The 23,525-nt window shown below is 42.7% G+C and overlaps 1 protein-coding gene across 1 annotated transcript; it reads left to right on the top strand.

Moving 5' to 3' along the window:
* The first annotated feature begins 15,267 nt into the window (after positions 1–15,267).
* LOC145954238 (uncharacterized) lies at positions 15,268–19,989 on the top strand. Its single transcript, XM_083068123.1, has 2 exons — positions 15,268–16,778; positions 18,123–19,989. Exon 2 carries the CDS (start codon positions 18,126–18,128, stop codon positions 19,983–19,985), a length of 1,860 nt encoding a protein of 619 aa, XP_082924249.1. The 5' UTR covers positions 15,268–16,778; positions 18,123–18,125; the 3' UTR covers positions 19,986–19,989.
* The last annotated feature ends 3,536 nt before the right edge of the window (positions 19,990–23,525 follow it).

The following is a 23,525-nucleotide window of genomic DNA, read 5'->3' as shown; positions in this document are numbered from 1 at the left end:
CATGTTCTATATGTTGCCATGATTTTCCATGTGTGAACTTCTTGCACATGCTAAAAACCGCCCACCTTACCCTTGCATTTTCACTTGTTTAAGTTGATTTCTTGTTTGCCAAGAACCCTAAAAGAATCTAAGAGGTGTGCTGGACATTTTGTGCTAAACAACTTGACCTAATAGTACAAAACCATTTCCACTCAAAAATATTCCCTATAAACCTCTAAGAAAACGCCACTTGTCTTTGTCTCCTTCTCCTAAGAATTTGACCTAATTTTTGTGCCACCACAAGTGCAAAACCTAAGCAACAAATTGGGCTGAAAATTTAAAAAAAAAATTGGACCCAAGGACAATTAAAAAGCCAATTGCCGTGACCAAAAAGAACAAGAACAAAAATCTTGGACAAAAAAAAAATTTATTGGACAAAAAGGACTTGTTGCTAGACTTGTGGACTTGGACCATTACCTTTGCATTTGGAGTTGGACATTTGACAATTTGGACATATTTTTTTTGGGACTTATACCTTGGCTGGACCGAAAACACTAAAAGACTTAAGCAAGTGAAACTTAAACACAAACCCATTCTAGTGCCATTCTAGGTTTATTCTTTTGAGTGCTATCTTTTATTGATTGAGTCTTAATTTTTTGCTTGTCTTTCTTTTGGCCTCTTTTGTTTTGTCTCAACTTATTCTATCTGAGTTTAGCCTTTCATAATTTATCCTTTTCAGTTTTTATTTTTTTGGAACTCTTGCTCTTGGTTGGTTTTCATTAATTGAAGGTGAAGCACCTATCTAGCAAAGTAGCAATCCTTTGGTGGATTGAGTGGAGGAGTGAACCAAAACCCAACCTAGCCTTTGGAAGGGTTTTCACTAAACCAAAAGGAGAGTAAACACTTTGGAGAGGTGCTAACACGTTTGCTCATTGTGAAGGAACCACAAAAGGAGGCGTTTGAAGACTTATTTTCTTGTTTACATTGTTTTACTTGCTTTCGGCCCCTTTGTTTTAGGCCATTCATCTCTTCCATTTGGTTTGTAATTTTGGCCATTTTAAACCTCTTCAACTTGGGTTTTAGAGCGTGTAGAGAAGGTGATTTGAAAACCTTCACTAGGACCCCGACTAGTGTATGTTTTAAATTGCTTTCCATTGCATGCTTTATAGCTTTACTAGTATAATTGTCTAGGTTTTTTTTTACTTTTGCTTCCAAAAACGTTTAGAAGGCTTAACTTTTTTTTTTGCCTACTAGGGGTGCGTGCACACACACACTTGGTAGTGTCAAAATTGTTTTTTTTTTTTTTTTTTGTAAGAAAGGTAAAAAGGGCTTAGTGATTTTTACTTGAAAAGGGCTTGGTTATTAAGTGATTCTTTGTAGTCCACCTCCCCTTGAAGGTTCAATTTGTATACTTAGGCCTTTTCTACTTATCTTGCACCTTTAAAACTTTTTGTGAAAACCATTTTATCACTCAATCTTTGTGAAAACCTTTTTAACTCTTTGTGAAAATTTTGTGAAAACCTTTTGATCAAAGATGAGTGAGCATTCTAGTGTACATGGTCATAATTCGCATAGTTCTAGGTCTAGTGTTAGGGATGAGCTTAGGCAATTGAAAGATTACCTAAGAAGAAAAGAGGAAGAAAATATAAAAAGAGAGGAAGAAATTAGAAGAAAAGAAAAAGAGCAAGAAAGAAATAATGAAGAAATAAGAAGGTTGCTAACTAGGTTAGTTGTGGGAGGAGAGGCTAGTGGTTCTAAACCAAGAGGCACTTCTCCTAAGTCTTCAAAGGGCAAAGGGGTTTCTGTCCCTTCAACTATTCACGAAGAGGAGGGGCACCATACCTCCCCTCCAAGTGATGTCTTTTATAGTAGTCATCACAATGATGGTTATTATCAAAGACCACCTAGGCACCATAGGCATAGGGAGTCTTCCACCAAAGAAACTAACATCACTCTTCCTCTATTTCATGGCAAAGATAATGTTGAAAGTTATCTTGATTGGGAAATGAAAGTAGAACAATTATTCTCTTGCCATGGAGTGAAAGAAGAGAGAAAAGTTTCTTTGGCTACCCTTAGCTTCCAAGGGCATGCCATGTATTGGTGGACTTCCCTAGAAAAGGAAAGAAGAATAAACCATGAGCCTCCAATTCAATATTGGAATGAGCTTCGTAGTGCCTTGCGAAGGAGGCATATTCCTCCATACTATGACCGTGAGCTTATGGATAAGCTCCAAAGATTGAAACAAGGGTCATCAAGTGTGGAAGAATATAGGCAATCTATGGAGCTACTCATGATGAGAGCTGGGATAAGGGAAGAAGAAAGGACCACAATTTCTAGATTTCAAAGTGGTTTAAACCTTGAAATAAGGGACAAAGTTGAACTTTTGCCTTATAGGGATTTGAATGAATTAGTTCAACTTTGTTCAAGAGTGGAGCATCAACTTACAAGAAAACCTTTTCGAAAAGACTCCACTCCCTCTTATTCCAAGAGTTTTAAGAAGGAGGGCCACTCTTCCCTACCTTATCCCAAGGAAGAAAAAGAAAAATAAAAAGAAAAAGAAAAATCATCTTTTAAAGCACCTTCCAAAGAGTCTAAGTCAAGTGAAATCAAGTGCTTCAAGTGTCTTGGAAGAGGACATATTGCTTCCCAATGTCCTACAAAGAAAACTATGGTTTTAAAAGCCCAAGACCACTATAGTAGCCTTGATGAAGCTACTTCTTCTTCCTCTAGTAGTGAAGGAGAAGCCATAGATTCCGAGGAAGAAATCTTACCTTGTGAAGGAGACCTATTGTTGGTTAGAAGGCTCCTTAACAATCAATCTAGTGAAATTGACCAATCACAAAGAGAGAACTTGTTTCAAACAAAATGCAATGTCTTAGAAAGTACTTGTTCTCTCATTGTCGATAGTGGGTCTACTTCAAATTGTTGTAGTACTAGATTGGTTGATAAGTTAGCCTTGACTACAAAACCTCATCCTAAACCTTACAAAATGCAATGGATCAATGAGGATAGAGGTGTTGTAATTAACCAACAAGCAAGCATACCAATCTCTATTGGCAACTATAAAGAAAATGTTTTGTGTGACATAGTGCCATTAGAGGTTAGTCATGTCTTGCTTGGGAGGCCATGGCAATTTGACAAGCACATAATCCATGATGGCCTCACCAATAAAATAAGTTTCCAACACTTAGGTAAGAAGTTTGTGTGGTGTCCTCTATCACCCTCTCAAGTGAATGAGGACCAACTCAAACTAAAGGCTAAGAAAGATGATGAAGAGAAAAGCAAAAACAAAAACAAAAAGAAAAGAAAAGATAAAAAGAATTTTTCCTTTGAAGAAAAAGGGCTAGGTTCAAGTGAACCTTAACCCTTGTGCCATCCTCTTTTCTTTGGTGCCAAAGAAAGATGGCAATGGAGGATGAGCACCTTTTAAAAGCCATCATTGAATAAAAGGCACCCAATCCTAAGATAGATGATTTGGTGAATGAATTGCATGGGTCAATAAATTTTAAATGGTGATGCCTCTTTGGCTCTTTCCTTTTGCCCTAAGCACCTTCATTCAACAAATTATGTACTTAAGGATTGCATAGTTAAGTTTTAATATTTTACTCCCCTAATTGTGGTTTCACTTCTTTTGAAGGATCAATGGAATGGAAGAACTTGAAGATTTGTGGTCAAATCCTTCTCAAGAAGGAGGGTATGATGGAGGACCATCCATGGTACTTCATGTGAAACCCATCACATGGTCCAATGCTATGACTAATTTTGAGTAGTGTAGGATTTATTTGGTTTATTCCAATTTTACCCTTGTATTTTGGGTATTTTAGTCCTAGGGTTTATTTCTTTGTATTTCCCATTTTGCCCTTGTATTTTGGGGTGTTTAGATGCTTAGGTTAATTTTCAAAATGGGCTAGGCGTGTCCATTAGGAGGGTGACGCACACTTAGTGGAATTGTTTGGACATTTTTGGTGTTAGGTAGGCTTAGGCCCAATTGGAGGGCCAAGGTGCATAGACTTATCATGCACCTTGTTGTAGCCAACCTAAACCCTTAGATGCCAAACTTGGCCACCAAGTAGCATCTAGGGTTAATTTGCATCTCATTTAGTATGCATTTGGCTTGATGAATTTCGGCCAATGCAACACCAAATGAAACCCTAGATGCTAGCACTCCTATTTATACCCTAGCCTATCACCTTGTTCATACTTTGGATATATTGAATTTGAGTGTGCATTTTTTTTGCCTCAACTTCTCTTCCATAGTCTCTAGGTACTCCACGGCCCCTCCCTTCTCCTCCTCCCTAAACCACCATGAGTGAGTTGAGCTTGGCCTTCCTTGGTTGGCCTTCACCTACCTTAGTGAAGTGAGCTAGCCAAAAGGAGCAACACCCCACCAAACACCTTCCTCCCCTTTGAGCGTGACCACCACCACCCTAAACACCAACTCTCCCTTAGTTTCTAGGTTGCCTTTGGCTAACCTCCTCCCATCTCCACCCTAAGAGAGCAAAACCCTAAATAGGTTACATCCTACACTTGGATGAAACAACCTTGAGCAAACCATCCTCACTTTGTGCTTCCGCCAACATCACCACCATCTTTCCATCTTCTTTGGAGTCTCCTTGTTGAACCAAGATCAAGGGCGTGCATGGAACGAAGCCACCTTCCATCACATCCCTCCTAGTAATTCATTAATAATAGTAATAAAAAGAAAAGATTAAGCGATGCGTATGTTCAGAATGGATCGCACGCCATTTGTTATTAAATGCAAGCCAACAACCGCGCCAAGCGAACGCACATCAACTCCGTTGTTGGTAATCAAGACGAATAAAGGGGAAGGTCCGACACCGTTAAGGATCACTACTCCAAGGCCTTTTCCCTACGAATCAAATAAGGTTGTGCCATGGATATACGACATCCATTCTTCTGCCGACAGCGATATCTCCAACATCGTTGGACTTGGGGGCATGACTAGGAGTGGCAGGATCTACACTCCCGAAGATCTTCACGATAAAGCTCCTAAGAATAAAGGAAAAGAAAAGGAGAAAACCGAGGAAAATAAAGAATCCGAGGAGGAGACTGACGAGCTGTTAAAGTATATCCGACAGAGCGAGTACTCCATCGTGGATCAACTTCATAGGACGCCCGCTGTAGACCCCTAAAATTGTCCGGGTCGGAAATAAAGCTTGAAGACTCTCGAAGACTGAAGGAAGATCAGCCAGAAGGACTCCTGGAAGGCCCTAGGAGGGTTCTCTGTAGGTCTAGAGGTCTTAGAATAGCTCAAAATAAGGAAGTGGAGGGAATGAAGCCCAATACGGCCGTACTGAACTTAATACGGCCGTATTGAAGCTTCAATACGGCCGCAGTGAACTCAATACGGCGTATTGAAGTTTCTGAAACTTCAATACGGCCGTACTGAAATCAATACGGCCGTATTGAAGCTTCAATACAGCCGTATTGAACTCAATACGGCCGTATTGAAATTTCTGAATTTCAATACGGCCGTATTGAACTCAATACGGCCGTATTGAAGTTCAAAAATTTCAATACGGCCGTATTGGTTCTGTAGCCCGTATTGGGCCTGTTCCCTATAAATATGACGTCAATTGGACGTCATTATAGGACTTTCACACTCAGTTTTGACTCCCTCCTTGAGTATTCTGGGGTTTTTGAGCAGTGTTCTTCCCTAGAAATCTCTCTGGGAGTCGATCCGACGAAGTTCTGGAATTCCGAGCACTTAGCTTGGAGATTCGAACCTAGTCGAAGGGAAATCCTCCGGATTTCCATAGTCAAAAGTTTTTAGGAAGGAGCGAGCGAGCTTGTAGAGCGAGGGAACGCCAAAAAGCTTCCCAGTTTTACTCAATATATAAAAGCACGCTTCAAGAGGTTTCTTCTTAAATCCTTCCTTTTACTGCTTTCTGTGTGCATATTTAAACTGTCATCATGTAGATAGTTAATTTATAATCGCTTATAATAAATAGGGGTAATTTAGTAATTTTACGCTATTGTTTTAGAAATAATCTGTCATAGGGAACCCGAAAGGGGCGCTGTGGGGTGCTAACACCTTCCCCACGCGTAACCGACTCCCTTACCCAACTCTGGTTGTAATGGCCAAAGTTGATTTATAAAATCAATTGCCTTATCCCTTTTTCCAATGTTTTGAGTAAAACATTGGTGGCGACTCCACGAACCCTCCTTTTGCGAAAACCACTAATCCATGGAGGGTCCCGCTTGGGATTAATATGGATTGGTGAGACATTTAATAAATAAATTGGATAAGATCGACAAGGTCTCAGTTTGAGAACAAGTCGTTCTAATAATCCAATACATTTTCCAAACTAAAATAAAAGAGTCCAACCATCCTTCGCGAATGCCGAAAGCCTGTTTGGGCCGGTGGCGACAGATGGCGACTTCACTGGGGAAGCTTCGAGAGTCAGTCCCATTTAGTGACAGATTGTTTTTAACAAATAATAGTTAAAAATTACTTTATTACCCCTCACTTGTATTATAATATGTTTATCTATTTGGCTTTAATAACTGTTGTATGTTTAAATTTTCGCAATTGTTTGAAATAAAAACTGCACACAAACCTTTGCACACAACAGTTCCCTCTATACCCGGGGGCATGAGTGATTAACCATAGGGAGTGGATGTTAGTACGGCCGGTTGTCGAATGGGTCTATAGGTGCCCGTAGACCGTTGTCGGAAAACATCACTCAAGGTGATAACCATGAACTTGAGTCCGACGGTGCGTTGGAGCTTTCCATCGACCTACGATGAGAGGAATTGGGTCCCTATAATGGGGGCACCTTGGGGGCCTTGGACTGGTGAGAACAGTTAGAACCACCTTGAATATGCACCATTTCTGCAGGATACCCCTACCTCGTGATTCGCTCGTGACTGTTCGTGGATGAGTGAATTGTGTGTGCATTTTTTATGTGACATTGTATGAGCATATATTTGCACCTTTTAAACATACAACATTCTTGTTTACAATAAAAAATAAGAATAAATAGGAATAAGAATCTTCCATTGCATGGTGTTAACATCTACCTTCATCACATTCATGTAGGTAGTTTCCCTTTTCACCCAAAAAAATACAAAAAACAAAATACCCAAAAAAAGGAAAAAAGGGTTATTTATCCAAACCAAGCAGTATCATGCATCATCTTAGGAAAATCCTAAAAACATGATAATGCTTAGTTCAATAAACACAATGCATGCATATTCAACATCATCATCTCATGCATATAGATCATGGAGGGATCTAGGAATCATTCATTTCATACATCCCTCCTAGTAATTCAGTAATAAACATAAATAAAAAGAAAGGATTAAATCGATGCGTATGTTCAAAAATGGATCGCACGCCGTTCGTCATCAAGTGTAAGCCAACAACCGCGCCAAGCGAGCGCACATCAACTCCGTTGTTGGTAATCAAGACGAATAAAGGGGAAGGTCCGACACCATTAAGGATCACCGCTCCAAGACCTTTCCCCTACGAATCAAATAAGGCTGTGCCGTGGATATACGACATCCACTCTTCTGCCGACAGCGATATCTCCAACATCGCTGGACTTGGGGGCATGACTAGGAGTGGCAGGATCTACACTCCCGAAGATCTTCATGATAAAGCCCCCAAGAATAAAGAAAAAGAAGAAAAGAAAACCGAGGAAAAAGAATCCGAGGAGGAGACAGACGAGCTGTTAAAGTTTATCCAACAGAGCGAGTACTCCATCGTGGATCAACTTCATAGGACGCCAGCAAAGATTACGCTGTTGTCGTTGATCCTAAGTTCCGAACCGCATCGGCAAGCTCTGTCGAAAGTCTTGAACGAGGCATACGTGTCGCACACTATCTCCCAAGACGAGTTTGAGGGGATTGTTAGTCACATCAAGGCTAATGATCACCTCACCTTCATCGATGAAGAAATCCCCGCCGAGGGATCAATCCACAACAAGCCCTTGCACATCTCTGTAAAGTGCAAGGAGTATCACATCGCTAAAGTCTTGGTAGATAATGGATCTTCCTTGAATGTGATGCCAAAAAGAACGCTCAAGCAATTGGCGATCAAGGGAGTCCAAATGCGCCCGAGCAACATGATCGTTCGAACCTTCGATGGATCTAAGAGAGAAGTAGTGGGAGAGATCAATCTTCCAATCCAAATTGGACCCACTATCTTTAATGTCGAATTCCAAGTGATGGACATTACTCCCGCATACAGTTGTCTCCTCGGCCGACCTTGGATTCATGATGCGAAAGCTGTACCTTCTACGCTCCACCAGAAAGTCAAATTCATTGTGGGTGACAAGCTGGTGACTGTTCAAGCTGAAGATGATATACTCATCAATTAGCCATCCACCATACCTTACGTGGATGCAGCGGAGGAAGCTTTAGAAACCGCCTTCCAAGCATTGGAAATCGCCAATGTCGAAACGTTTCCCCGAGAAATGAAGAAGGTAGCTCATATGCTCACAAAGAACGGATACTTGCCAGGACAAGGATTAGGCAAGGACTCCCAAGGAATCCCGGAGCTACCCATTATCAAGGATAATCCGGGGAAACAAGGGTTAGGATACAACCCTTATAAAGATCAAAGGACGAAGAGAAACCAAGATCCTTCTCGACGTTCTTTAAGCCAGATCTTTAGGAAGGCCGGTTCACAAGCGTCAAGGCCGGTCGTCGTCGTCAAAATGTGTTTCTCCTTCTAATAGGGATGTGTAAATTCAGTGACTATTAGAGATCACTCCTCGGGGACAGCCTGACCCCCGAGCCTCGATAGGGCACATGTTTCCGCTGCGATTATAATAAAATCATTCTTCATTAATTCTTTATTGCTTCTTTTCTCGCTTGCAATAAAATTCTAGACCACATTATTTTAACCCTGTTTGAATAAACATGAATGAGGTTAAAATCATCTTAATAATAATAAACCCACATCATTTTTATGTGGAAGTGTGTGTGTCAACTTGGAGCACCTTTTCTTGGCCTCAATAAGTGCCGTCATGGATAAAAGAAATCCATTCAGGACAAAAATCCTAAAAAAACAAAAAGCTCGGCAGGAAACCCAAAAAGGGGGCTGCACAAAAATAAGAGCAAAAGACCCGCTAGGAATCCCACAAAAGGGTGACCTAGGCAAAAATTAGGGTTACAAAATAATGAACAAAAACAAAAGCCCGCTAAGACATCACAAATGGGTGTTTTAGGCAAAAGTTAGGGCCGTCAAAAAAGAAAAACAAAATAAATCCATGATGGTACCATCAATCGAATTCAACAAGGGGCTCAAGAAAAGCTATCCAAGTTGTCAAAGCACAATCATTAATAACAAAGATGTGCTTAACCTCATAAGTGTTTAATCGAACAAGCCTAAACACATAAGCCTACCATGGCCAGCCATTCTTACAAAAACCATTTTTCAAAAATAAAATAATCCCCTCTAAAACACAAACCTTTGAAAATATATCCTTTCCTTCTTTTCTCTCTTGTCCCAACGATTTTTGAATAATCTAGTGGAAACATGGAGATATAGTGGTCAATAGGAGGGTTGACACATCTTCTAAAGAAAGGGAAGAATCATTTGGTTGATGACACCAAAATCAAATATGCATCATTCCTCGGTAACAGAAATCGGCAGAGCACAGTCCGTCTGGAGGAATGGCAAAATCTAAACACAAAAACGCATCGGTTAATTCTTTTGAAAAAAGAATCAAATAGAATTAGGTGCATCATACTGCATACATGCATACAGATGATAGGTGTACTGGAAGATCACTTATTCTCTGTTTATTGAAAAAACAAAAAAATAATAAAAAAAATATATATATAAATTTCAGAAAAAAAAAAAAAAAAAAAAAAAAAAATGCGCCCGTACCATGTTCAGTACACCCATACTAAAATCAGGGTTATGAACAAAATTTCAACTCAACATGGGCGTACTGAAATGGATGCGGCCGTATTGGCCATAAAGAAATTTTCAAAGACCTCGTCATGAGGCAATTTGCATAAAAAAGAAAAAATAGAAAAAAATTGCTTGTGTATGACAGCAGCAAACAAAATGCAAAGATTCAGAAAATCAACAGTGTCATACAGAATAACTGAGCCTGGAGAGGCTTGCCGAAAAAATACTCTCAGAATAACTGAGCCTGGAGAGGCTTGCCGAAAGAATACTCTCAGAATAACTGAGCCTGGAGAGGCTTGCCGAAACAATACTCCCACAGAATAACTGAGCCTGGAGAGGCTTGTCGAAATAATACTCTCTCAGAATAATTGAGCCTGGAGAGGCTTGTCGAAATAATACTCCTTCAGAATAATTGAGCCTGGGGAGGCTTGCCGAAATAATACTCCTACAAAATAACTGAGCCTGGAGAGGCTCGCCGAAATAATACTCTCTCATAATAACTGAATTTAATTTCTTTAGCACTTTTAATTTCTGTACAGCAAAAGCCAAAAACATAAAAAAAAAAAAAGGCAAAATACAGAAAAAGCCAAATCAGAAGAAAAGGCAAAATACAGAAAAAGCCAAATCAGAAGAAAAGGCAAAATACAGAAAAGGCCGAAAATAAAAAAAGGCAAGGATATAGAAAATCCAACAAACAGTTTGTACAGAATAACTAAGCCTGGAGAGGCTTACCAAAATAATACTCCACATCCTCCACAGTATGCAGAATAACTGAGCCTGGAGAGGCTCGCAGAAATAATACTCCCCAGAGGGAACCTCAGCTCAAGCTCACGGGAAAATCCCCAGCGAGAGCTATCAAAGCAAGATCGACGCAATCCCCAATGGAAGTGCGATCATCCAAACAGTATATACAAGTCAAAGGACTTAACACTTCCTCAGTGGAAGATAGCTCTCCGACTCAAAGCGCTGAGCGAGGCTAAGCCTGTAGAGGCTTCCTAAATAATACTCTGGGATACAATAAGATCCCCAAATCCCCAATCGCCTACTCAAGAGGCATCCCTGCAAAAAGGAGAAGAAAATAAAAAATATCAATAATTATTCCCCAAGCTGAATTTGGCTTTTCAGCCAATCATTGAACATCAAGATGATATGCCTAACAAAAGAGGCTAATCAAAATCAACGACAAAATCCCCCAGCGGGTAACAGCCTACACAGAGGCATTCCTTCAAAGAAGAGAAAAATCGGAAAAATCAACAACAATTCCCCAAGCGGAATTTGGCTTTTCAGCCAATCATTGAACGTCAAGCTGATACGCCTAACAGAAGAGGCCAATCACAACTAATGACAAAATCCCCTAGCGGATAACAGCCTACACAGAGGCAACGAAATCAGAAAACTCAAAAGAGACACTCGAATAAGGACAACCGGGATACTCCACTCACGTCAAAAGGACGTCAGCCAAACATAAGGCATCGCTCAACTCAGAGAGAGAGCATCTGTGTCTACACCCCAAGGAGTCAAAAATTCCCCATGGGTACCAACAATGCAATGCAAGTTGGGGCACAAGAACCTATGAATGACTGCACATCCCCTAGACGGATCCCTGCGTTATCCAGCCCTCAGCGGCACAAAATCAGAAAAACCGTCGAAGCAGCATCGTGGACTGTGGAGACAAAAATCATATCAAATCATTGCCGAAGTGATCAGAAGACACGGAAGCAGGCCTGGAGAGGTAATACTCAACTGCTGAATATTAAGAGGCAGGACCTGGAGAGGGTAAACTCAAACTGCTGAATGTTAAGAGGCAGGACCTGGAGAGGGTAAACTCACACTGCTGAATGTTAAGAGGCAGGACCTGGAGAGGGTAAACTCACACTGCTGAATATTAAGAGGCAGGACCTGGAGAGGGTAAACTCGCACTGCTGAATGTTAAGAGGCAGGACCTGGAGAGGGTAAACTCACACTGCTGAATGTTAAGAGGCAGGACCTGGAGAGGGTAAACTCACACTGCTGAATGTTAAGAGGCAGGACCTGGAGAGGGTAAACTCACACTGCTGAATGTTAAGAGGCAGGACCTGGAGAGGGTAAACTCGCACTGCTGAATGTTAAGAGGCAGGACCTGGAGAGGGTAAACTCACACTGCTGAATGTTAAGAGGCAGGACCTGGAGAGGGTAAACTCACACTGCTGAATGTTAAGAGGCAGGACCTGAAGAGGGTAAACTCACACTGCTAAATGTTAAGAGGCAGGACCTGGAGAGGGTAAACTTAGCTACCCAGTTGTCGAGAGCACCGAGGTATGCACAAGCCTGGAGAGGCAATACTCAGCTGCCCAGTTGTCGAGAGCACCGAGGTATGCACAGGCCTGGAGAGGCGATACTCAACTACCTCATGTTGAGAGGCAGGGCCTGGAGAGGCGATACTCAACTGCCGAATGTTAAGAGGCAGGAACTGCTGAATGTTAAGAGGCAAGGCCTGGAGAGGCAATACTCAACTGCCGAATGTTAAGAGGCAGGAACTGCTGAATGTTAAGAGGCAAGGTCTGGAGAGACAGTACTCAAACAAGGTCTGGAGAGACGGTACTCAAACAAGGTCTGGAGAGACAGTACTCAAACAAGGTCTGGAGAGACAGTACTCAAACAAGGTCTGGAGAGACAGTACTTAAACAAGGTCTGGAGAGACAGTACTCAAACGAAGTCTGGAGAGACAGTACTCAAACAAGGTCTGGAGAGACAGTACTCAAACAAGGTCTGGAGAGACAGTACTCAAACGAAGTCTGGAGAGACAGTACTCAAACAAGGTCTGGAGAGACAGTACTCAAACAAGGTCTGGAGAGACAGTACTCAAACAAGGTCTGGAGAGACAGTACTCAAGGTCTGGAGAGACAGTACTCAAGGTCTGGAGAGACAATACTCAAGGTCTGGAGAGACAATACTCAGCCATCAGCGTCGTCAGAGGCACGTTGGTGTTAAACTTAGCTACCGAGGTTGTCAGAAGCGCCGAGGTATGCAACAACCTGGAGAGGCTACTCAACAATTTTCCGCCGGAAGACATTACAAGTCAGAAGGTCGGCACATCACCCGGACAATTGGGTCAACTCCTTTACTTGTCAGCCAGTACACCAAAAGGCCGTCCGACTAAGTAAAGGGGGGGCAGCTGTAGACCCCTAAAATTGTCCGGGTCGGAAATAAAGCTTGAAGACTCTCGAAGACTGAAGGAAGATCAGCCAGAAGGACTCCTGGAAGGCCCTAGGAGGGTTCTCTGTAGGTCTAGAGGTCTTAGAATAGCTCAAAATAAGGAAGTGGAGGGAATGAAGCCCAATACGGCCGTACTGAACTTAATACGGCCGTATTGAAGCTTCAATACGGCCGCAGTGAACTCAATACGGCGTATTGAAGTTTCTGAAACTTCAATACGGCCGTACTGAAATCAATACGGCCGTATTGAAGCTTCAATACAGCCGTATTGAACTCAATACGGCCGTATTGAAATTTCTGAATTTCAATACGGCCGTATTGAACTCAATACGGCCGTATTGAAGTTCAAAAATTTCAATACGGCCGTATTGGTTCTGTAGCCCGTATTGGGCCTGTTCCCTATAAATATGACGTCAATTGGACGTCATTATAGGACTTTCACACTCAGTTTTGACTCCCTCCTTGAGTATTCTGGGGTTTTTGAGCAGTGTTCTGCCCTAGAAATCTCTCTGGGAGTCGATCCGACGAAGTTCTGGAATTCCAAGCACTTAGCTTGGAGATTCGAACCTAGTCGAAGGGAAATCCTCCGGATTTCCATAGTCAAAAGTTTTTAGGAAGGAGCGAGCGAGCTTGTAGAGCGAGGGAACGCCAAAAAGCTTCCCAGTTTTACTCAATATATAAAAGCACGCTTCAAGAGGTTTCTTCTTAAATCCTTCCTTTTACTGCTTTCTGTGTGCATATTTAAACTGTTGTCGCTGCCGGCCCGAACGGGCCTCGGCGGTCGCGAAGACGGTCGAGCTCGCTTTTATTTTAGTTTTAAAAATGTATTGGATTATTAGAACGACTTGTTCTCAAACTGAGACCTTGTCGATCTTATCCAATTTATTTATTAAATGTCTCACCAATCCATATTAATCCCAAGCGGGACCCTCCATGGATTAGTGGTTTTCGCAAAAGGAGGGTTCGTGGAGTCGCCACCAATGTTTTACTCAAAACATTGGAAAAAGGGATAAGGAAATTGATTTTATAAATCAACTTTGGCCATTACAACCAGAGTTGGGTAAGGGAGTCGGTTACGCGTGGGGAAGGTGTTAGCACCCCACAGCGCCCCTTTCGGGTTCCCTATGACAGATTATTTCTAAAATAATAGCGTAAAATTACTAAATTACCCCTATTTATTATAAGCGATTATAAATTAACTATCTACATGATGACAGTTTAAATATGCACACAGAAAGCAGTAAAAGGAAGGATTTAAGAAGAAACCTCTTGAAGCGTGCTTTTATATATTGAGTAAAACTGGGAAGCTTTTTGGCGTTCCCTCGCTCTACAAGCTCGCTCGCTCCTAAAAACTTTTGACTATGGAAATCCGGAGGATTTCCCTTCGACTAGGTTCGAATCTCCAAGCTAAGTGCTCGGAATTCCAGAACTTCGTCGGATCGACTCCCAGAGAGATTTCTAGGGCAGAACACTGCTCAAAAACCCTAGAATACTCAAAGAGGGAGTCAAAACTCTGTTAAAAAGTGTGGAATGACGTCCAATTGACGTCATATTTATAGGGAATAGGCGCAATACGACCTACAGGGGCAATACGGCCGTATTGAAATTTTTGAACTTCAATACGGTCGTATTGAAGTTCAATACGGTCGTATTGAAATTTAGAAATTTCAATACGCCCGTATTGAGTTCGCTGCGGTTGTATTGAAGTGTCAATACGGTCGTATTGACTTCAGTACGACCGTATTGAAGTGTCAATACGGTCGTATTGACTTCAGTACGGCCGTATTGAAGTTTCAGAAACTTCAATACGCCGTATTGAGTTTCGCTGCGGCCGTATTGAAGCTTCAATACGGCCGTATTAAGTTCAGTACGGCCGTATTGGGCTTTTTCCCTCCACTTCCTTATTTTTGAGCTATTCTAAGACCTCTAAACCTACAGAGAACCCTCCTAGGGCCTTCGAGGAGTCCTTCTGGCTGATTATCCTTCAGTCTTCGAGAGTCTTCAAGCTTTATTTCCGACCCGGACAATTTTAGGGGTCTACAGCTGCCCCCCCTTTACTTAGTCGGACGGCCTTTTGGTGTATCGGCTGACAAGTAAAGGAGTTGACCCAATTGTCCGGGTATTGTGCCGACCTTCTGACTTGTAGCGTCTTCCGGTGGAAAAATGTTGAGTAGCCTCTCCAGGTGGGTGCATACCTCGGCGCTTCTGACATCCTTGGTAGCTGAGTTTACCTTCTCCAAGGTCAACTTCACTCGACGCCCGAGCCGGAAGTTGGACATCAACGCGCCTCTGATGACGCTGATGGTTGAGTACCGCCTCTCCAGGCTTAGCTTCACTCTTTGTTCGAGCCGGAAGCTAAGTATCCTTGTGACGACGGTAGCAGTGTGAGTTTCGCCTCTCTAGGCCTAGTCTCGCTCTTTGTTCGAGCCGGAAACCAAGCACCTTTGTGACGACGGTGAGCAGTGTGAGTTTTGCCTCTCTAGGCCTTGCTTTGCTTGTTGCCCAAGCTGGAAGCTGTAAGTACCGTCTCTCCAAGCTTAGCTTCACTCTTTGTTTGAGCCGGAAGCTAAGTACCTTTTGTGACAACGGTAAGCGGTGAGTACCCCTTTTCCAGAGATAGCTTCGCTCATTGCCCGAGCCGGAAGCTGCATACCTCCGTGTTTGTGACGACGGGGTAGCGTGAATATCTCCTTTCCAGGGATTTGGTGATGATTTTGTTTCCACAGTCCACGATGCTGCTTCGACGGTTGTTTTTTTGATTTTGTGCCACTAGGGGCTGGATAACGCAGGGATCCGTCTAGGGGATGTGCAGTTACTCATAGGTTCTTGTGTCCCAACTTTCCATTGCGTAGTTGGTGCCCACTGGGGAATTTCTGATTCCTTAGGGATGCAGACACAAAGATGCTCTTTCTGGTGTGAGCGGTGCCTTATGATTGGCTGACGTCCTTTCGACGTTGGTGGAGTATCCCGGTTATCCTTGTTCGGGTAACTCTTTTTGATTTTCTGATTTTTTGCTGCCTCTGTGTTGTAGACCCCTAAAATTGTCCGGGTCGGAAATAAAGCTTGAAGACTCTCGAAGACTGAAGGATAATCAGCCAGAAGGACTCCTGGAAAGCCCTAGGAGGGTTCTCTGTAGGTCTAGAGGTCTTAGAATAGCTAAAAATAAGGAAGTGGAGGGAAAAAGCCCAATACGGCCGTACTGAACTTAATACGGCCGTATTGAAGCTTCAATACGGCCGTACTGAAGTCAGTACGACCGTATTGACACTTCAATACGACCGCTGCGAACTCAATACGGGCGTATTGAAATTTCTGACTTTCAATACGACCGTATTGAACTCCAATACGACCGTATTGAAGTTCAAAAATTTCAATACGGCCGTATTGGCCCTGTAGGCCGTATTGCGCCTATTCCCTATAAATATGACGTCATTTGGACGTCCAACCACACTTTTTCACTCAGTTTTGACTCCCTCCTTGAGTATTTTGGGGTTTTTGGAGCAGTGTTCTGCCCTAGAAAACTCTCTGGGAGTCGATCCGACGAAGTTCTTGAGCCCCGAGCCATTTTGCTTGAGGATCGAACCAAGTCGAGGGGAAATCTTTTTGATTCCCTTAGTTAAAATTTTGTTCTAGGAGAGCGAGGAGCGGGCTTGTAGAGCGTGGGAACGCCAAAACGCTTCCCAGTTCATTTTTTATAAAAAGCACGCTTCAAGAGGTTTCCCTTCAATCCTTCCTTTTACTGCTTTCTGTGTGCATATTTAAACTGTCATCATGTAGATAGTCAATTTATAATTGTTTAGAATAAATAGGGGTAATTTAGTAATTTTATACTGTTCTTTTAAAAAATAATCTGTCATAGGGAACCCGAAAGGGGCGCCGTGGGGTGCTAACACCTTCCCCACGCGTAACCGACTCCCTTACCCAACTCTGGTTGTAGTGGCCAAAGTTGATTTTTAAATCAATTGCCTTATCCCTTTTTCCAATGTTTTGAGTAAAACATTGGTGGCGACTCCACGAACCCTCCTTTTATGAAAACCACTAATCCATGGAGGGTCCCGTTTGGGATTAATATGGATTAGTGAGCCTTTTAATAAAATTGCTCGTTTGACGAGGTCTCAGTTTGAGAATAAGTCATTCTAGCAATCCACCTTTTTCAAGCAAATAAACGAGTCCAACCATCCTTCGCGAATGCCGAAAGCCCGTTTCGGGCCGGTGGCGACAGATGGCGACTCCACTGGGGAAGCCTCGAGAGTCAGTCCCATTTAGTGACAGATTATTTTTAACAAATAATAGTTAAAATTACTTCATTACCCCTTTGCTTGTATTATAATATGTTTTATTATATGGCTTTAAATAACTGTTGTATGTTTAAATTCCGCAATTGTTTGAAATAAAAACTGCACACAAACCTTTGCACACAACAGTTCCCTCTATACCCGGGGGCATGAGTGATTAACCATAGGGAGTGGATGTTAGTACGGCCGGTTGTCGAATGGGTCTATAGGTGCCCGTAGACCGTTGTCGGAAAACATCACTCAAGGTGATAACCATGAACTTGAGTCCGACGGTGCGTTGGAACTTTCCATCGACCTACGACGAGAGGAATTGGGTCCCTATAATGGGGGCACCTTGGGGGCCTTTGACCAAGTGAGAACAGTTAGATCCTCCTTGAATATGCACTTTTCTGCAGGAGACCCCTACCTCGTGATTCGCTCGTGACTGTTCGTGGATGAGTGAATTGTCTGTGCATTGACTATGTGACATTGTATGAGCATACGTTTGCATTCTTTAAACATACAACATCCTTAGTAAAATAAAAATAAATAGAAATAAGGATCTTCTAGTGCATGGTGTTAACATCTACCCTCATCACATTCATGTAGGCAGTTTCCCTTTTCACCCAAAAAAATACAAAAATACAAAAAATGATATTTACCCAAACCAAGCAATATCATGCATCATGTTAGGAAAATCCCAAGAAACATGATAATGTTTAGTTAAATAAACACTATGCATGCATATTCATCTCCATCATCTCATAACATGCATTTTATTGTAGATCATGGAGGGATCTAGGGGATTGCAAGGGCAATTAAAGAAAGTGGACTTCTTATTATACCGTGCCGAGAGGTTGGATCACCTCTGTACCTTGATGCCACGAGAGGCTCGTTTGGAGTTTGAAAAATCCTATGGACGAGTTCTCGACTTGATGAAGATTTGTGTAGATCCATCCTTTCTGAGAGCATTGGTCCACTTTTGGAGTCTCGATCTACATTGTTTCGAGTTCCCCCAGTTTGACTTAGTTCCTACTCTCGAGGAGTACGAACTCATGCTTCGATGGCCCAAATCAACAGGGGTCTATATTTTCCATGGAAATCATGTGGCCGTAGAGAGAGTTGCCACTCAAGTCAAACTACCGCCACGATTATCTGCTTTAGTGGGGAACGGCAGTATCAAGGGTTGGAAGCTTGCTATGATTGAAAAACACCTTTCTTCTTTGGCTGATGAGGGAGATTGGTTAGCTTTCAACAAGACTCTAGCGTTAGCCGTGTTTGGGATGATCCTATTCCCCTTTCACGCTAACACAGTGGACCATGCTGCTATGGACGCCTTCTTCGCTTGGGACGTACATATGAAGAGTCCCGTGCCTGCCATTCTTGCCGACACCTTGCTTTCTGTCAACTTATCTCAACAGAAGCAAGGGAAAACTATCCGATGCTGTACCTCCTTGTTGTATGTGTGGGGCATCACACACTTTTATGCCTCTAGTCATATGGGGTCTTTGCCCGACCCTTTGAGAAGTTTTTCGAAGATCCCCGTACGCCGCCGGTATGCTTCCGAGTGGAAGGAAGAGATGGAACAGTGGAGTATTGAGCACTTCACGTGGGTTTGTCCTTGGTTCCGTCCAAGCAATGTATTAACAAGATGCGGCAATTATCCAAGCGTACCATTAATGGGCCTCAGAGGTTGCATAGCTTATTCACCTAGATTGGCTATGAGGCAACTCATGAGGACTCAAATTGTTCTTACCAAAGAGGAGCTTGGAGGGTTGTGTTTCTCCTTTGATTCCGAACATCAGAGGGACATGCATGCTGTCATTAGAGCGTGGGAGAAACCAATCTATGAGGGAGATCGCGAGCTTGGAAAGCCTCGGGTATCCGCCTCCACCGACTACGAGATATGGAGGAACGAGAGAGGGGTGCCTCAACCATCCACCTCTTGCGCAACCACAACCACAAGGAGGTTAATGCAAGAACAAGTCGACGCCTTGACCAAAAAGCTGGAAAGAATGGAAGCTCAAATGAGGTTTCTTGAAGAAAAAAATGAAGAATCCAGTTTTACTATTGATGGTCTTCAAAGGCAATGCAAGAAGAAAGACCACGAGATAGAGCGGCTCAAGGACGAGTGTGCTAACCTCAACGAGGAGACTACCCGGGCATCCAAAATGCCAAAGATTGAACCGAGTAGTCAACTCCAAGAAGTCAATGCAAAGATAGCACACCTGGAAGCCGAACATGCAAGGCAGGCTCAGTTGATCAAGAACATGCAAGAAGATCTGCTCTTGACTCGATCCGATGCACAACAATGGCGGGAAGTTGCTCAACAACAAGCCGCAAACCTTTCCGATTTCCGCAAAAAGGAGAGAGAGGGACTAGCACAAATGGCTAGACTCCGAGAGGAGAAGGATCGAGCCGAAGACGAGCTTAATGAGCTACAGGCCATGATCAACTACTATACTCAGAAAGCGAAGGAGGCTCAGAAAATCAGTGACGATATGAGCCAAGCGGTCCATACACAGATTAAAGCAATGGGTCGTCACATCGAGGAAGCCGAAGATGAGTGGCAAAGAAACATGAACCCGCCTGTGGGTTTTTACCGGCTTTTCTCTTATTGTAAAAAATTACTTCAAAGCATTGTATAAAAAGTTGTACACTTTCTTCAATGAATAAAATCGAATTCTTGAGATTTATCGCCTTTGCATCTCATAGTCATTCATTTGCATTTATCTCTCCCGGTAATTTAATAATAAATGTTAATAAAAAGAAAGAAATAATCAATGCGTATGTTCAGAATGGATCGCACGCCGTTGGTCATTAAATGCAAACCAACAACTGCGCAAAGCGAACACACGACGACGCCGTTGTTGGTAATCAAGACAGACGAAAGGGAAGGTCCGACACCGTTAAGGATCATCGCTCCGAGGCCTTTCCCCTACAAAACAAATAAGGCTGTGCCGTGGATATACGACATCCACTCTTCTGCCGACAGCGATATCTCCAACATCGCTGGACTTGGGGGCATGACTAGGAGTGGCAGGATCTACACTCCCGAAGATCTGCACGATAAAGCTCCCAAGAATAAAGGAAAAGAAAAGGAGAAAACCGAGGAAGATAGAGAATCCGAGGAGGAGACTGATGAGTTGTTAAAATTCATCAAACAAAGCGAGTACTCCATTGTGGATCAACTTCACAAGACACCAGCAAAGATCACTTTGTTGTCGTTGATCCTAAGCTCCGAACCGCATCGGCAAGCTCTGTTGAAGGTCTTGAACGAGGCGTATGTGTCGCATACCATCTCCCAAGACAAGTTTGAGGGAATTGTTAGCCACATCACGGCTAATGATCACCTTACTTTCACCGATGAAGAAATCCCCGCCGAGGGACCTAATCACAACAAGCCCTTGCACATCTCTGTAAAGTGCAAGGAATACCACATCGCAAAAGTCTTGGTGGATAACGGATCTTCCTTGAATGTGATGCCCAAAAGAACTCTTGATCAAGTGGCAATCAAGGAAGTCCAAATGCGCCCGAGCAACATGATCGTTCGAGCTTTCGACGGTTCTAAAAGAGAAGTGGTGGGAGAAGTCAATCTTCCAATCCAAATTGGACCCACCATCTTCAACGTCGAATTCCAAGTGATGGATATTACTCCTGCATACAGCTGTCTCCTAGGCCGACCTTGGATTCATGATGCGAAAGCTGTACCCTCTACGCTCCACCAAAAAGTCAAATTCATCGTGGGTGACAAACTGGTGACCGTGCAAGCTGAAGATGACATACTCATCAGTAAGCCATCCAACATACCTTATGTGGATGCAGCAGAGGAAGCTTTGGAAACCGCCTTCCAAGCATTGGAAATTGCCAATGTTGAAACGTTTCCCCGAGAAATGAAGAAGGTAGCCCATATGCTCACAAAGAACGGATACTTGCCAGGACAAGGATTGGGCAAATACTCCCAAGGAATCCCGGAGCTACCTATTATCAAGGACAATCCGGGGAAGCAAGGGTTAGGATACAACCCTGTTAAAGATCAAAGAACGAAGAGGAATCAAAATCCTTCTCGACGTTCTTTAAGCCAGATCTTTAGGAAGGCTGGTTCACAAATGTCGAGGCCAGCTGTTGTCATCAAGTGTCCTTCTCCTTCCGATAGGGATGTATAGACTCAGTGACTATTAGAGATCACTCCTCGGGGACAGCCCGACCCCCGAGCCTCGATAGGGCACATGTTTCCATTATGATTAGAATAAAATCATTCTTCATTAATTTCTTATTGATTCTTTTCTTGCTTACAATAAAGTTCTAGACCACATTATTTAACCCTGTTTGAATGAACATAAATGAGGTTAAGATCGTCTTAATAATCAATAAACCCGCATCATTTTTATGTGGAAGTGTGCATGACAGTTTGGAGCACCTTTTCTTGGCATCAATAAGTGCCATCATGGATTAAGAAATACTAAATATAATAAGCTCGGCAGGAAACCCAAAAAGGGGACTGCACAAAAATAAGAGCAAAAGACCCGTTAGGAATCCCACAAAAGGGTGACCTAGGCAAAAATTAGGGTTACAAAATAATGAATAACAACAAAAGCCCGGTAAGACATCACAAATGGGTGTTTTAGGCAAAAGTTAGGGCCGTCAAAAAAAAAAAGAAAAACGAAATAAATCCATGATGGTACCATCAATCGAATTCAACAAGGGGCTCAAGAAAAGCTATCCAAGTTGTCAAAGCACAATCATTAATAACGAAGATGTGCTTAACTTCATAAATGTTTAATCGAACAAACCTAAACACATGAGCCTACCATGGCCAGCCATTCTTACAAAATCCATTTTTCAAAAATAAAACAATCCCCTCTAAAGCACAAACTTTTGAAAAATATACCTTTTCCTTCTTTTCTCTCTTGTCCCCAACGATTTTTGAATAATCTAGTGGAAACATGGAGATATAGTGGTCAATAGGAGGGTTGACACATCTTCTAAAGGAAGGGAGGATCATTTGGTTGATAACACCAAAAAAAAAAAAAAAACAAATACGCATCATTCCTCAGTTACAGAAATCGGCAAAGCACAGTCTGTCTGGAGGAATGGCAAGATCCAAACAAAGAACGCATCGATTAATTCTTTTGAAAAACTGAATCAAATAGAATTAGGTGCATCTCATTCGCATACATACATACAGATGATAGGTGTACTAGAAGACCACTTATTCTCTGTTTATAAAAAAAAAAAAAAAAAAAAAAAAAAAAAAAAAAACCATAAAATCAGAAAAAATCCAATACGCCCGTATTGGTATTAATACGGTCGTATTGGAGTTAACGTTAAGCACAACGTTTCAACTCCAATACGGGCGTATTAAAATCCAGTACGATCGTATTGAATCCCAATACGATCGTATTGAATCCAATACGGTCCGTATTGGTTGTAAATTTTGTACATCAACGGAAAGGCCAATACGGCCGTATTGAATCCAATACGGGCCGTATTGGCGGAATTTTGCCTATAAATAAAGGCTTCCCCTCCCTCATTTTGCATACCTTTCTTCATTCTCCACATTCCTTGCTTGTGAGTGCATTCCTAGAGAGATTATCGGAAATGGCAGAATCTTCTCGCAAAAGGCAGAGAGCCCCGGCCAGACGTGTAATGACAGACCGACACCGAGACCGGCTGCAGCTCATAGAGACGTTCACCATCGAGCCGTCAAGAGTGCTCGACTTTGAGCTTCTCCAAGCGGTGGGCTTGGAGAATGATGTCAGGAACTACTTCGACGCCATAGGATGGGGATTTGTCCTTAATCCACCATCCCAGCTATATTTGACGGCCACGAAGGAGTTCTTGGCCACAGTCGGCGTCACGGAGTCGACTAACAGCTATGGGGAGGATGTTTGCGCGGTGGATTTCTGGATGAATGAAGGATACCGCACGCTGACGTTGGACGAGTTCAACGTCCAGGCAGGGTTTTTCAGCCGCACTGATCAGCTGGCCTTCCGAGATGCCATATGCGAGTGGCCTGATCAGTGGACTCCGGTTGAGATGTGGAGTTTGCTCACTGGCCGACGGGATTATCATTCAGGGGTAAAGGGCTCCCGGCTCCCGACTGCTCTTAGGATCTGTCACAAGATCCTCACCAGTACCATTCATGGCAGGTCCAAGAGTCAGGAGTCGATTACACGACCGGATCT

This window comes from Cajanus cajan, chromosome 2, assembly GCF_000230855.2.
Source record: "Cajanus cajan strain Asha chromosome 2, NIPB_CcT2T_4, whole genome shotgun sequence".
In the NCBI taxonomy this organism is placed as follows: Eukaryota; Viridiplantae; Streptophyta; class Magnoliopsida; order Fabales; family Fabaceae; genus Cajanus; species Cajanus cajan.
Note: the sequence above shows the minus strand (reverse complement) of the source record. Positions and strands in the feature narration are given on the sequence as shown.

Excerpts from the sequence above, each read along its gene's own strand:
- LOC145954238 (XM_083068123.1), top strand. The coding sequence starts at position 18,126 with ATGGAGGGATCTAGGGGATTGCAAGGGCAATTAAAGAAAGTGGACTTC.